The 14,348-nt window shown below is 42.2% G+C and overlaps 1 protein-coding gene across 2 annotated transcripts in view; it reads right to left on the reverse strand.

Moving 5' to 3' along the window:
• The window catches only part of SPAG17 (sperm associated antigen 17), an 88,092-nt gene extending 75,663 nt beyond the window's left edge, over nucleotides 1–12,429 (reverse strand). For both annotated transcript variants that reach the window (XM_088658775.1, XM_060268869.2), the window contains exons 1-6: nucleotides 12,288–12,429; nucleotides 9,345–9,485; nucleotides 8,121–8,204; nucleotides 5,451–5,582; nucleotides 3,512–3,710; nucleotides 1,542–1,736 (exon numbers count right to left, since the gene is read on the reverse strand). In XM_088658775.1, the coding sequence (XP_088514901.1) occupies nucleotides 1,542–1,736; nucleotides 3,512–3,710; nucleotides 5,451–5,582; nucleotides 8,121–8,204; nucleotides 9,345–9,485; nucleotides 12,288–12,389 (853 nt within the window). In that variant the 5' untranslated portion in view covers nucleotides 12,390–12,429. The remainder of the gene's footprint in view (nucleotides 1–1,541; nucleotides 1,737–3,511; nucleotides 3,711–5,450; nucleotides 5,583–8,120; nucleotides 8,205–9,344; nucleotides 9,486–12,287) is intronic.
• Between the last annotated feature and the right edge of the window lie 1,919 nt (nucleotides 12,430–14,348).

The following is a 14,348-nucleotide window of genomic DNA, read 5'->3' on the forward strand; positions in this document are numbered from 1 at the left end:
CCCACAGTATGGTAGTGACTTGGCACAAAGTTTTTTTAAAAATTATTGCATTATAATAATGCAACAAATAAACAATGCAACAAATAAACCTTAATTAACATAAAGCACAAGAGCTTTATGTTATGTTTGTATGTTTCCATTAAGATCTTTTTAAGCATTTAAGTGGCAAAGAGGACAGGCAATTCATCTCACCAGAGGGCACATGGATGAGTTGGTTGTCTACTTCCCCACCACCACCATTTGAACATGCCCAACTCTCTCCCTTTGATGCTGGGCTGGGGTGCACTAGCTTGGGATTCTGATGGCTTCCAAGGGTCTAAAAGGTTACAGAAAACCCAGCAAAGGGCCTTCTCAGTAGTGGCGCAAGCCCTGCGGAACACCCTCCCATAAGATGTCAAAGAGATAAATAACTACACAAACTTCCATAGACATCTGAAGACAGCCCTGTACAGTGGTACCTCGGTTTAAGTACACAATTGGTTCCGGAAGTCTGTACTTAACCTGAAGCGAACTTTCCCATTGAAAGTAATGGAAAGTGGATTAATCCGTTCCAGACCGTCTGCGGAGTACTTAAACTGAAGCGTACTTACTTAACCTGAAGCGAACTTTCCCATTGAAAGTAATGGAAAGTGGATTAATCCATTCCAGACGGGTCCGCGGAGTACTTAAACTGAAAGTACTCAAACCGAAGCATACTTAAACCAAGGTATGACTGTATCGGAAAGTTTTTAATGTGTGATGTTCTACTGTGCCTTTGTATATTTGTTGGAAGCTTCTCAGAGTGGCCGGGGCAACCCAGCCAAAAGGGTGGGGGTACACAAAAATATTATTATTATTATTAAGCTAGTTGTTGTTGTTTAGTCGTTTAGTCGTGTCCGACTCTTCGTGACCCCATGGACCAGAGCACGCCAGGCACTCCTGTCTTGCACTGCCTCCCGCAGTTTGGTCAAACTCATGTTCGTAGCTTCGAGAACACTGTCCAACCATCTTGTCCTCTGTCGTCCCCTTCTCCTAGTGCCCTCAATCTTTCCCAACATCAGGGTCTTTTCCAAGGATTCTTCTCTTCTCATGAGGTGGCCAAAGTATTGGAGCCTCAGCTTCACGATCTGTCCTTCCAGGGAGCACTCAGGGCTGATTTCCTTAAGAATGGATAGGTTTGATCTTCTTGCAGTCCATGGGACTCTCAAGAGTCTCCTCCAGCTAGTATGCCCTTGCTAACTATAAGTGACTTTGGGGTGGGAGAAAGAAGGATCAGTTTGACTCCCCAGAGTTTTTCTGCAAGGACTGTGCCCTGTGCCATGATCACCCTTACCTATTACTCTTCTGGTTCATCCACAAATGGACTTAGCTCAGGAATAAGATACAGATTTTAAAGTCTATTAAAATATCAATAGTATATCTTGGTTTTTGGTTTGTTTGTTTTTGGTAAAGCTAATTAAAATGCTCAAAGTATGCTACAACAAAAATGCCCATCTTAAACAAGAACAAGAATGGTGGATCTTCAGGTTCATATCACATACAATTGCTAATCATCAGCTCACCTTCTGCTTCAAGAAATGGTTCTTCCTGCAGAGCAACTGCTTCCAGGTGGGTCTGGAGTGGCTCATAATTGTCAGAAGAAATCTTAATGACGCTTGCAACATTGATCCCAAGATCGGATAGCACAGGCAGAAGTTGAGGGTAGTGAAAACCACTAATTATGAAATAATACTGAGCACCGTCATCTGGTTCATCATCTGTTCAAAACATCATACAAACCAATTGGTTTTATTAAAGCATAATATTGAGAAAGCATCCAAATTGGCAGTTTACATATATATGGTAGATGACTTGCATATAAATTATTTTCCATAAATACATCTATTACAAATCCTGCTTTTCAAATGCATGTAACTTTTGAAGACTTACAGTTTGGATTGTATCATATGCAATTCATAAGGGGATTGGGTGTAACTCAGGAGGGGGCAGGGAGGCTGGGAGAAACCCTTTTAAAATAAGGTTATTAGTGTGCAACTATTTAACTAACATTTAGTGTTTGGAGAGAGTTGAAAAATGTATGTCCTGCCCAAGTAGTATCATTCCCTAGGTTGTCTTCAGAAAGACATTTCCAAGGAAATTTGTTCCTGCCAATGCTGGGATGTGCTGCCATGGAATGGAAGAAAGAGGCAATATAGGCATCCCTTATTTTATTTCTGAGGCATTTCCCAGCAAGCATTGCCAAAAGTATAACTGACAGGTGACATTAAAAGGATTATACCATATTGAGATTCACTGAACAAGCAATGGAAGGCAACATGGGGTGGGGGGAGCATCTCGTCTCCTTTCATGTGAGCAGGAAATGGGAACAATTATCCAAGGAATACCCTGCTCTTCCTATACCTGTTTATTCAGCACATGCAATGCTTCTGGATACACATCATATTCTTTTACTAAGTACAAGAATTGTTTCTGAATGAGGCTATCCCCTTTGCCTATGTGCACAAGGCAGTCACAAAAAGAAAGACCTTCTCCGAGACCACATAACACCGGTCTTGAAAGATCTACATTGGCTCCCAGTACATTTCCGAGCACAGTTCAAAGTGTTGGTGCTGACCTTTAAAGCCCTAAATGGCCTCGGTCCAGTATACCTGAAGGAGCATCTCCACCCCCATCGTTCTGCCCGGACACTGAGGTCTAGTACCAAGGGCCTTCTGGCGTTTCCCTCGTTGCGAGAAGCCAAGTTGCAGGCAACCAGGCAGAGGGCCTTCTCGGTGGTGGCGCCCGCCCTGTGGAACGCCCTCCCATCAGATGTCAAAGAGAAAAACAGCTACCAGATTTTTAGAAGACATCTGAAGGCAGCCCTGTTTAGGGAGGCTGTTAATGTTTAATAGATTATTTTATTTCATTTTTCTGTTGGAAGCCGCCCAGAGTGGCTGGGGAAACCCAGCTGGATGGGTGGGGTATAAATAATAAATTAATATTACAGTATTAGTATTATAGTATTTACAGGCAAATTTAGCAGTTTGTGAGGCTAAACATGCTGTGCTGAATGCTAAGTTCCTCTTGAAACGAGCAGGACATATTTCTAAAAACGTTAAATCTAAAAGCAAAGATCAAAAGGATTTGCTTAATCGTCATTTACTGTGTTCATATACAAGTAGGTAGCCGTGTTGGTCTGAGTCGAAGCAAAATAAAAAAATTCCTTCAGTAGCACCTTAAAGACCAACTAAGTTTTTATTTTGGTATGAGAGTATCTGACGAAGTGTGCATGCGCACGAAAGCTCATACCAAAATAAAAACTTAGTTGGTCTTTAAGGTGCTACTGAAGGAATATTTTTATTGTGTTCATATAGTCTATGTTTACTGGCTTCCAGTAATTTAATTTATTACATTCTAATATGATGTCTCATATGCTTGCGCTTCTCAGAATGCCAGGATTAGCCACAGCTTCCTCTTAGTGCGAATCAGTCTGAAGTCCTGAATCTGTAGTTCTTTTGACATGAAGCATACAACTGATTTATATTTTACACACCGATGTATTTGTCAAGATCATCTTCTTCTCCACGTCGTTTAAGTTTGGTGTCTTTCTTAATGGCAGCTGTTGACACACTTGGTGACTCAGCTCCCTTCTTCTTCCCTTTCCCTTTGGCACTGGGAGGTTTCTCCTTTTTGCCGCCTTTCCCTTTCCCTTTCCCCTTTTCGTCTTTCTCCTTGTCCTTGTCCTCGGGTGTCTACACCAAATTAGATAAACTACATGCACATCTTATGGAAAACAACAGGGGAAAATATTACGGTGGCGTAATACAATCATTAGTATACCTATCTGAGGCAGCACAGCACACTTCTCCCTCAACCCAATGCCCTCCAGGATACTTACTATAACCTGCTGGAGCCCAATGTTCCTTCTTTTCCCTATGTACATTTTAGTTTCCTTCTCACTCCTCAACAAATACTTTGACATTCCACACACCCTGACAACTCAGATTTTTCTCAGACCATTTAAAATACCCCACCCCACATATTCTAACCGACAATTTCTGCATGCTTCCAAATGAATAGACATCCAACCACTCAAGTTTGCTACTAGTTAGAGTGGTTACATTTTATTCTGCCCTTCTTCAAGGGAAGTATCTCTGCTTCCACTTTATAGCTTAATCAGGGAAGATAGGCACTCTGGCACTGGAAGAGGCAAATATAACATATAATATAACAATGTTATTATATTACTCAAGTCAGCCCATTTGATGTGGGCAGTGGTCATTGTTGTCCTAAGAGCTGACAACAGCCCACAACTGCCTACCCAGGCTGGAAGCTGCTCCTCCATTCTCAAAGGTCGTTCTTTTTTCTTTCTTTCTTTCTTTCCTCAACCAGAACTTTTTTTCTACAACCAGAAATGTTGGGGGCTGAACCTAGGGCAGGCATAGGCAACCTTGGCTCTCCAGATGTTTTGGAACTACAACTCCCATGATCCCTAGCTAACAGGGCCAGTGGTCAGGGATCACGGGAGTTGTAGTTCCAAAACATCTGGAGAGCCACGGTTGCCTATGCCTGACCTAGAGCATAAAAGCACCTGTTCTACCCCTGAACTATTTGCCACTTGTTTTAGCCTTTAAAACACTCAAGAGCACTCAGCTCTTAGGACAACAATGACTGCTCCCCACATCAAATGGGGGGGGTGTTCTTTGCGTGGTCGCGCACAGTCGCCCCCCGATCCTACACGGTTCCCAAAAATACAACCTGGCTTTGCCCCCTCCCACACTGGATACCTGGAAGTTTCCACCTAACCTCAGTTAACCAATCCCGTGGGGGGGCATTGCCAGGGGAGTTGGCCAGGTAGGGTGGGACCGCCCTGCCCACACAATAGAGGGTGGAACTTACGTGGGAGTCCTCGGCAGTTTCAGGCCTTGGGCAGAATCCTTTAGTCTAAAGGTAAAAGGTAAAGGGGCCCCTGACCATCAGGTCCAGTTGTGTCCGACTCTGGGGTTGCAGCGCTCATCTCACTCTATTGCCGAGGGAGCCGGCGTTTGTCCACAGACAGCTTCCGGGTCATGTGGCCAGCATGACAAAGCTGCTTCTGGCGAACCAGAGCAGCACACGGAAACGCTGTTTACCTTCCTGCCGGAGCGGTCCCTATTTGTCTACTTGCACTTTGTTGTGCTTTCGAACTGCTAGGTGGGCAGGAGCTGGGACCGAGCAACGGGAGCTCACCCCGTTGCAGGGATTCGAACCGCCGACCTTCTGATCAGCAAGCCCTAGACTCTGTGCTGGCCACATGACCTGGAAGCTGTCTGTGGACAAACACCAGCTCCCTCGGCCTATAGAGCGAGATGAGTGCCGCAACCCCAGAGTTGTCCGCGACTGGACCTAACGGTCAGGGGTACCTTTACCTTTAGCTTTTTACAATTTGTTATGTTTCAGCTCTGAAGTCCATTGAATTCAATGGGACTTACTCCCAGGTGATCCTAAAATACCTTCTTTTCAGCAGCCCTTCTCTGCAGGTCCTTCTGTTTAATGCAGAGCATCTGATATTTAATTAACTTTCCAATCAGAGTTACAGGAAGTGCTTCTCCATTATTGAGAATTATTTTTGCCACTTCTAACACCTGAAAAGAGAAAGCGAATGATTACTGCTTCAGTATCAAATTCAGTATATGTGGTGTCCTACAACATAAGCATATTGGTTCAAGATAGGGAATGAGGAATAGTGATGTACCAGTCTGGTTTGCAAGTCTGGCCTGTCTTCAAAGGTAAGGAAAAATCAGCTATAGAGCCTGTTCCAACCCCTCTAGAAAGGCTGTAATTCACCAATAGCAACCTGGGCAAAACAGGACATGATTCTGTGCTTGCAAATTTTGGTTAGTGTAGCAAACAGAAGTGGGAGCCTGCCATATTTGACCTGGTGCAAAATTACACCATGGATGTGGGTGTCATGGAAACACAGGTGCTTAGGACATGGGGCAACGATATGCCCAGTAGAATAAGCACTATTGGTTTAGCATTCAAGTGGTGTTCATAGATTCCACCATACCTTCAGGTTCAGATTTCAGGTATGATATGGCACTGCTATAACATAGCTATTTTTAAGTACAATTTGTTCAGATAGTAAAGCAACAATGGGAACCTTTGTACCTGCAAACACAAATGGAAACTAACCAATGGCAGTGTCAGAAATACTTTTGGGTGCTAGAGTTTCCATCCGGGTACAATTTCCCCCTTTCTTGTTCCTACTGATTCTGCTGGTGTGTAGCCTAATTGGGGTGGAATAAGGTTATTGAATTTTCTTTGGGTGATGACAGCAGTAAGAACATACGGCTACGTTGTCCAGATGTGTGGCATTGACAAGCTGTTTTATGACTATGTTTTTTACAGCTTGCTTCCACCAAATTTCATATAGCTTACTAACATCTGGGATCTTTTCCTGACATTCACATAACCACTTAAAAACAACAACATGACACAAAAACTCATCAATGGTTTTTAGAAGAAAGAGAGAGGTGTTGCATGATAGTGACTTAAAACGTTCTTCCAAGGTTGAAAGTGTTTCTACGGAAGACTTTATATAAAACATTTCTCTAATTTTCTTTTTAAGAATACTGGATCTATTTATAGCTTTTGAATGAATGAGGTGTTACTCCACAGTTCTGACATCCTCTCATACCCTCGCACCTCTGGAGAAATTGCACTCGACTGCATATGGTGTCGATTTTGATTTCACAGATATGGACGACTGTTCTTGCTGCATGTCGATATGTTGTCTGAAGCTGGCAGGCTTCATGTTGAGAATGTAGTCAAAGGGTTTCACTCTCGACAAATGCAAGGGCAGAGAAAGATGCTATGTAGTTCCTAGCCTACAGCTGGTAGGGTTCACATGGTGAATGAGCGAGAGTCACTGTAACTTTGTACCATCAACTGCAGGCTGCACTGGAACTGTGTAAAGGATTAATACAGACATCCCCAAACTGCGGCCCTCCAGATGTTTTGGCCTACAACTCCCATGATCCCTAGCTAACAGGACCAGTGGTCAGGGATGATGGGAATTGTAGTCCAAAACATCTGGAGGGCCGAAGTTTGGGGATGTCTGGATTAATAGTTTCAGAGGACTTAAACAAGTCAGCAGAGTTGGAAACCTTCTAAGTGATATCCTAAATGCAGCAAGTTTTCACCAAAGGGTATCATCCCTTTTGGGGGCATTACTTTGGGTGTAAGAAAGCAAGGGGGAAGAGCCAGGTCCCTGAGCATGGAGAGTGTAATTAAAGTGATAATCACAGGTGGATCTTTCCATGGTTAACTGAAACATGAGCACAACTGCTAACATATTTATATCTACCCTAATTGACTTCTGGAGGGCTGGGTGCACGTGTGGTTTTTGTTAACTACATTTATTTTTTATTATTATAAAGTAACACTGTTGATTATTCTCAGGACAATGCTGGATTGGACTGCACTAGGACCAGAGAGCCAATGATTCAGGAAGGAGATGCAGGTACCACTATGGTCAGGGAGTGCTATAGCAGTGTAGGGAAGGGACATCAGGTCTTAATAATACTAGTGGCTTGTCTGTAGTCTTAAACCTGAAGATGCTTTGAAGGAACACCAAGTTGGTTAATGGGATCCAGGAAAAGCATGCCAACCTTGCTCATGTGACTGAGACCTGGTGGCCTTCCACAGTCCACTGCACCTAGAGGAGTGCCAAACAAACAGAAAGAAAAAAAATGTTCCAGAAGTTCTAAACCATTATTTGTTTATGCACTGGAAGCTCAAATCTTGCAAACCATGGTTTGGTATGATGACTTTATAAGTCCAAACCTATACAAGTCCAGTTGTGCGTTGTGTGCCTTGAAGCTGTCTGTCTTGTTTTGGACTTCAAAATAAGTGCAGACGTGTGAAATGACTTATGAAATAGCGCTTAGCTGCTCATCATATAACATCCTGACACATCATTGCTTACCCTTAGTATGTTGACTAGAAATGGTATGGTGTACACTATTCTACATCTAGTGTCTCATAAAAAAAATGTTTCAAGGTTTTCTTCAGTACCAGCTGCAAAGCAAACAGCCCCAACCACGAAAGCATTCTCTTCCGAAGAGATAAGAGCTAGAAAAATAATCCAAGCAATGGTAATTAAAAATGCTTTCACTCACCTCAGTATACAAAGGTGGTTCTTTTTCCTTTTCCTTTTCCTTTTCTTTGCCCTTTGGTTTGCTTACATCTCCACTTGCCATGATCTGTAAAACATATAGTGTAATGAACAAATACAAGAGAATTAATTTTCTGAATTTATTATATGCTCACCTAGGTTTGTCATACTCAGACATGCTCAGAGTGAGATGTGTTGCTTAATGTAGACCAGGCTTCCTCAAACTCAGCCCCCCCAGATGTTTTTGGCCTACAACTCCCGTGATCCCTAGCTAGCAGGACCAGTGGTCAGGGATGACTGGAATTGTAGTCTCAAAAACATCTGGAGGGCAGAGTTTGAGGAATCCTCATGTAGACTAAGAAGACAAAGAGCTATTTTAGCAGGGTCTGAAGGCTTGGGGGAACTCTGTAAAATTTACCTTTTTTTTTACTCTGACTAACACGCTCCTGTGACATATCACAATCTGATTCTGAAACTCCTCTTTGTCTCAAAATGGCTTCTCATGTGCATGGTGAGGATGGCTACTTTTTTGAATAACACATGCTCAATTATCCTTTGCGTAAGCGGAACTGGTTTTGCTACTTCTTAAATCCCTAGCCTAATCTTCTAAGAAGAGTACATGTATTGAACTCTAAGGAAAGTAAGTATATCGAACTTTATTTTTTTATTTTTTAATCAAACTTTATTTCAATTCCTTAAAATATTACATCCAAATACAAACGAAAAAAGAAAAGGAATTAAAGTATATTGAACTTTACATAGCTTATAAACATGTTGCATGTTAGACATTTAAAACTATCCTGACCAAAGTCTTAAACTACTACTAATAAAGCTCTTGTAAGTTATAGTATCAAGACTCAACTGAGAGTACAGGTTTCTTACTCCAAGATTTCCACTCAGCTATCTGACAAAGCAAAGGGGGTAAAACAGCTTCCAATTGTCTTCCTCCAATCCAGTTTCAAGGGATGCAAATGAGCCCCAGGGTGATTCCTCTCAACCCAGCTACATCTAGCCTTTAAATTCTGCCTCCATGTAAATGCCCACTTCCTTCTCCTCCAGCTTATCCTGAGAATCATATCTCAGGAGACCAGGAAGCACATTTCCATCTCTTGGCAATGGGGTGAGCATTATTTTACATCACTATTGGTCATAGGTAGAGATGCATTCTCGTTTCAGTTTTAACCCCAGCATCCACACCCCACCTCTCACCATTATGAATACCAAATACCTGTGCTAACATTCCTTCCCAAGTCACCATACTAAAGAGCCTCCGCATTGGCACCTGCACAGCAAGAGACAGGGCCTTTGTGTGAAGTTCATCCTCGGTTTGGTCCCCAACAACCATTGCGATACTGGGAATCCAATTTTCCTATCCCAAAAACAAACAAACAACTTTTACATTCAAGAATTATAAACAACTACTCCCTTACCACCAGATGGCAATATTATACTGCAGAATAATTTTCTTAATCTATTTGATGCCAGCAAAATTCAGTGACAATTTTCTGTATGATTTAGACACACATACTTGCATTGGTTGTGAAAATAATATGAAGCAAAGTTTCACATTTATAATTTCTTACACACTTAGAAATGTATGGCAGATCAAAACACACTTCAGAACAAATGGAATTTTATATTAATATCTGCAAAGGCAATGACAAGCTACGCTTTTAAAATGATTGCTCAAATATGACCTTGTATTTTCCATCAGGATATATAAGCTGTTAAATGTTAATGATTTCCAAAGAGAGCTGTCATATTTGCCAATCCTTTGTCTCCACTTCAAATACATCTAATTCTTTAACTCCTATTTTTGAGGTCCACCCAAAATACTGAAACAAGCCACAGCAAAATTCAAATCTAAAGCCATTATGCTAGATTTCTGAATCAAAAAGAAGGCTTCAGTGATGCAAGACAAGTGTGGAAAGTAATCAGGATTGTCCTTGTGTTGCTATCTGTAAATGGCCCTTCTTTCAATTACCGGTAATTGTTAGCCAGTGTTAGCCAATAAATACACTTTATTAGTCTTGCTTATTAAAGGGCTGCTTGAAAGGTTGGCAGCACCATTATGAAATTAATGGATAATGACCTTAATAATAATGACCTATATGAATAATATATCAATAATGTATCAAGCCATCGTACATTTCACAGTTGTCAATAATAAAGTCCAGCAGCCTTTGGGGTGCCAAATGTGACCTTCAGCAACTCTTCCACACCCCATACAAATAACTGAACTGTCTTCAGGGCGAAGATGCTAATGATCCTTTTAATAAGAAATTGACTGAGCAATGGCTGATACTGTATCACTACATCAGCCTCTGTCAGCATCTCCTTTAAATTAGCTGCACAGGTGTCATCTGGATTTACAGGGGGTTGAGGGGAGAGCAGAACATCACATTTATTTTATTTAGGATTTCATTCACACACACACACACACACACCTTTTTAATTAAAACAATACTGAAAGCAGTTTGCAAAATTCAATTAAAAAATAAAAGCATAATAAAGCATTTCAGCAGAAATCAATGCAATATTAGTTGCAACTGAATTATGTCCCATTAATTTCAGTTGGATGTGAAACTATCAGGCACTGTAGATAACTCTAAGAAGGGCATAAAAAAAATTCCTTCAGTAGCACCTTAAAGACCAACTAAGGGCAGTAAAGCTGTGAAACTAGTGGCTTGCATAGCTGCCAAGTTATCCCTTTTTTTAAGGGATTTTCCCTTATGCTGAATAGGCTTCCTTGCGAGAAAAGGGAAAACTTGGCAGCTATGGTGGCTTGCTTAACTATGCTGACTAGTCATTTTAAAGCATTAGGCTCATCTAAGTCTACTGACTGCAGCTGGGCTCAGAAATGCCTATTGCCACAAAGGATCAGGCTGCTCATGAATTTGTTGCTGAAACAAAATCTGATCTGAGGATCTCACAGCTCAGTTTTTTATTCAGTGTATTTAAAATACATGACCCCACCCCACCCTGCCCAATAAAGAATCCTGGGAACTGTAGTTTGTTAAGGGTGCTGAGAACTGTAGCTGTGAGGGAAACTACAATTCCCAGAGTTCTTTGGCTAAAGTGACATGCTTTAAATGTATGGTGTGCTCTTGTTAGTCTCAGACCAAAATGATGCATTAGCTCCTTGCTCAAGGCTGAATATTGACACCTGTCCAAGGATCAAAGAAACTTCAAGGACTAAACAGCCAGTGTGTTATAGTGGTTGACTAGGACCTGGGAGACCTGGATTTGAATCTCCACTTGGCCATGAAGCTCACTGGGCAACCTTGGGGTCAGTCAAGGCCTCTCAGACTAACCAACACCTCACAGGGTTGTTGTGCAGATGGAATTAGGAAGCAAGAGAACCATGTAGGTCACCTTGGGAGGGGGGGGAGAAGGCGAAATATAAATGCAAATAATAAGATAAATGAAATGATCCTTTTTTTATGCACCACCTTGTGCTCCTTGGAGAAAATGAGGCATGTAAATGTGCTAAATTCCACTTTATTCAATTGGCGAGTTGGGGGCTACTCCCAAGGATAAGTGTAGGGCTCGCCTGGGCTACATCACATCACATGCCCTTCCTTCAATGTAAAACACACAAAACAAAGAGGGAGACTGAAGCAAAACTAGGATCTCTAGCATGGCTGAGCTCAAGTGAAGCTTGTACAAGTGTGTATGTGTGTATGTCTACACACACGTGTGTATGAGTTTGTATATATTTGTGTACATGTGTGTGTATCTGTGAATATGTGTGTGTGTGTGTGTGTGTGTATGCAATGCTTTTTGGAGGGGAACGCAGGTGTACGCAAACCCCTAAACATTTTGTAAATCTTTGTACTTTTGTCCATTTACTGTTATTTATTTTCCCCGATTTGAAATATAAAATGGTGATTTTCTTGAGTCAAAATGAGAGCACCCCCTAAACATTTTTTAAGGAAAAAAAGCACTATATGTGTTCACATGTGTACAAATATGTGTGTGTACATATGTGTGTATATGTTTGTGTACATATGAGTGCGTGTATCTGTGTGTACATGTTTTTGTGCACACGTATATGTGTGTATATATGTTTGTGTTTACATATGTGTGTGCACATATATATATGAATGTGTGTGTGCACACATACGCGTGTGTGTACGTGTGTCTCCCCGCCCCGCCCCCACCAACGCACCTCCTCTAAGCGTGCAGACACCAGCCCAGCCTCCCAGTTCTTGGAACCGGTCCCGCTAGGCGCCGAGGCCCCGCTGCCGCTCTTGGGCCGCTTCGGAGCCATCGCGAGTTTCCCCGGAGGGACGGAAGGCCACAGTCGGCGCGGAAGAGAAAGAGTCCGAGCGGTCGCCTTGGCAACGAGAACCTGACCGGCCCTTCGCGCATGCGCCGAAAGAGCCGGCGTAGCCAGGGCAACCCGAGCGGCGCCTGGCCTGGGGGCGTGGCCCGCCCATCGCGTCGCGCGGCGAGGTTGCCCCGGGGTCGCTTCCGACTCTGTGCCAGAATTTGTTGCTCCTCGTAGCTGCTCGCCACCCTTTGGGTTGGTTGGCTGGGAGTTACGAGGGTGGGTCACAAAAGGAGCTTCAAAACATAATTATTAATTCCATAGCCATTAATTTAAGGTCACTGATTTTTATTTATCTACGTATTTATTTGGTGCCAACACGAAAAGCCGGATCAATCCGTGTTGCTCAGCATCTTTTTCCTACCTTGGCCTCTCCCGAGCTCGCAATTTATTTTCTTTTTAAATGTGCATAACTTTTTGCTCACATTTGGATAGTATTGGAAAACCTGTCTTGGAAAAAAAATTCATCTTGTGCTTTCATGCTGTAAACTGGCCTGTGGTCTTAAGGGCGGCATGCACCTTTACTAAATAAATAAAAAAAATACCTTACAAAATGTTGCACTTCAGTGTTTGTGTGTGTCCTCGCAGTGTTAACAATGCATAGGACTTCAATCATGCGGAGTCTTCAAAAATGTGTGTTACGCTATGTATTGCTACTCTGTGTGCGTGTAAAATGATGGATCAACACATCTCCTGTCTGCATTTTTGAGCTCTTCTTGGGGCATGGCTCTCCTTAGGGACATGGCTTTGGGGCTGTCACATTGAACTCCTGCACTTAAAATGTACCACTAAGCTTAACACATGATCCTATTACACTGAGACAACTCAATGTTGTCTATATTGAAAAAATATAGCTGGGAAAAGTGTATCGTAAGGCACTTGGAAGGTTTGGCAGGCATATTAAAGGCAGCCTCAAAAGGAAAAACGTACATGAGTATATAAATCACATAATCTGATATCACAATACATAACACTATTTAAAAGCATAGCACATCCACTCCATGTCCACCTCCGAGGATAATGGCAAAGAGATGTACTTGGTCTTTGTCCTTCATCTGTAGTTTGTACCAATAGGTGCAGGATCAGAGGCTCCTCACTAGACTCCCAGCATTTCAAGAGTCCTTTCACCTTTCCCACCAGTGGAAAGCAAAGTTTCATAGCTGCTTCTGTATTTTACAGATCAGGCTCTGGAGGAGTATGTGACTCCTTGAACAACCCAGGTATTCCATGTTGTTCTTAACCATCATTATAATAATGTGCTATCTGCAGGTTTAGAAACTGCAATGTTAAATTATCTGTCTGCCCCATTCATGTATAATGTGGGGGTGGTTGTTTTTTATATCAAGAAGGGACACATGGGTGAAGGGAGCTGAACTCTTCCACCTTGTTCCTCCCCATAGTCAATCACTCAGACATACACACACCTGGCCAGCCTGGCTTGTATTGGACACAGGCTAGGGGGGAAATGTTGGCTGGCCATGGAGAGCAAAGGTGAATATGTTACACACACACACCCCAATCCCTTTTATACATGAACAGAGCAGAAACTTCATTAAATAAATGACTGTCACCACCCCATCAAGTTCAGCCTATATACTTTGCACTAGTTCAATGTACAGGGAGCTGTAGCTTGACTTCAGCATAGAACTTTCCTTAACGGACAAGAAATAAAAGGAAGTAGAAATAAATAAATAGAAGCCTTGCCTTCTATATTATGGACCAAAGTCTACCCTAGTTGTGTTTTTTTCCCTTTTCCCTTTTTGGGGGGTTATGCTTGAAGTGTTTCTCCAAGACACTAGTCCAAAATCAATAGAGGGTTGGTTTGGCCTGAATTTGAAAGCTGCAGTTCTACACAGAAGGACGCTGGGAGGATTTGCCTTATAATGTATCTAACAAATT

This window comes from Zootoca vivipara, chromosome 15 (assembly GCF_965207765.1).
Source record: "Zootoca vivipara chromosome 15, rZooViv2.hap1.1, whole genome shotgun sequence".
Lineage (NCBI taxonomy): Eukaryota > Metazoa > Chordata > Lepidosauria > Squamata > Lacertidae > Zootoca > Zootoca vivipara.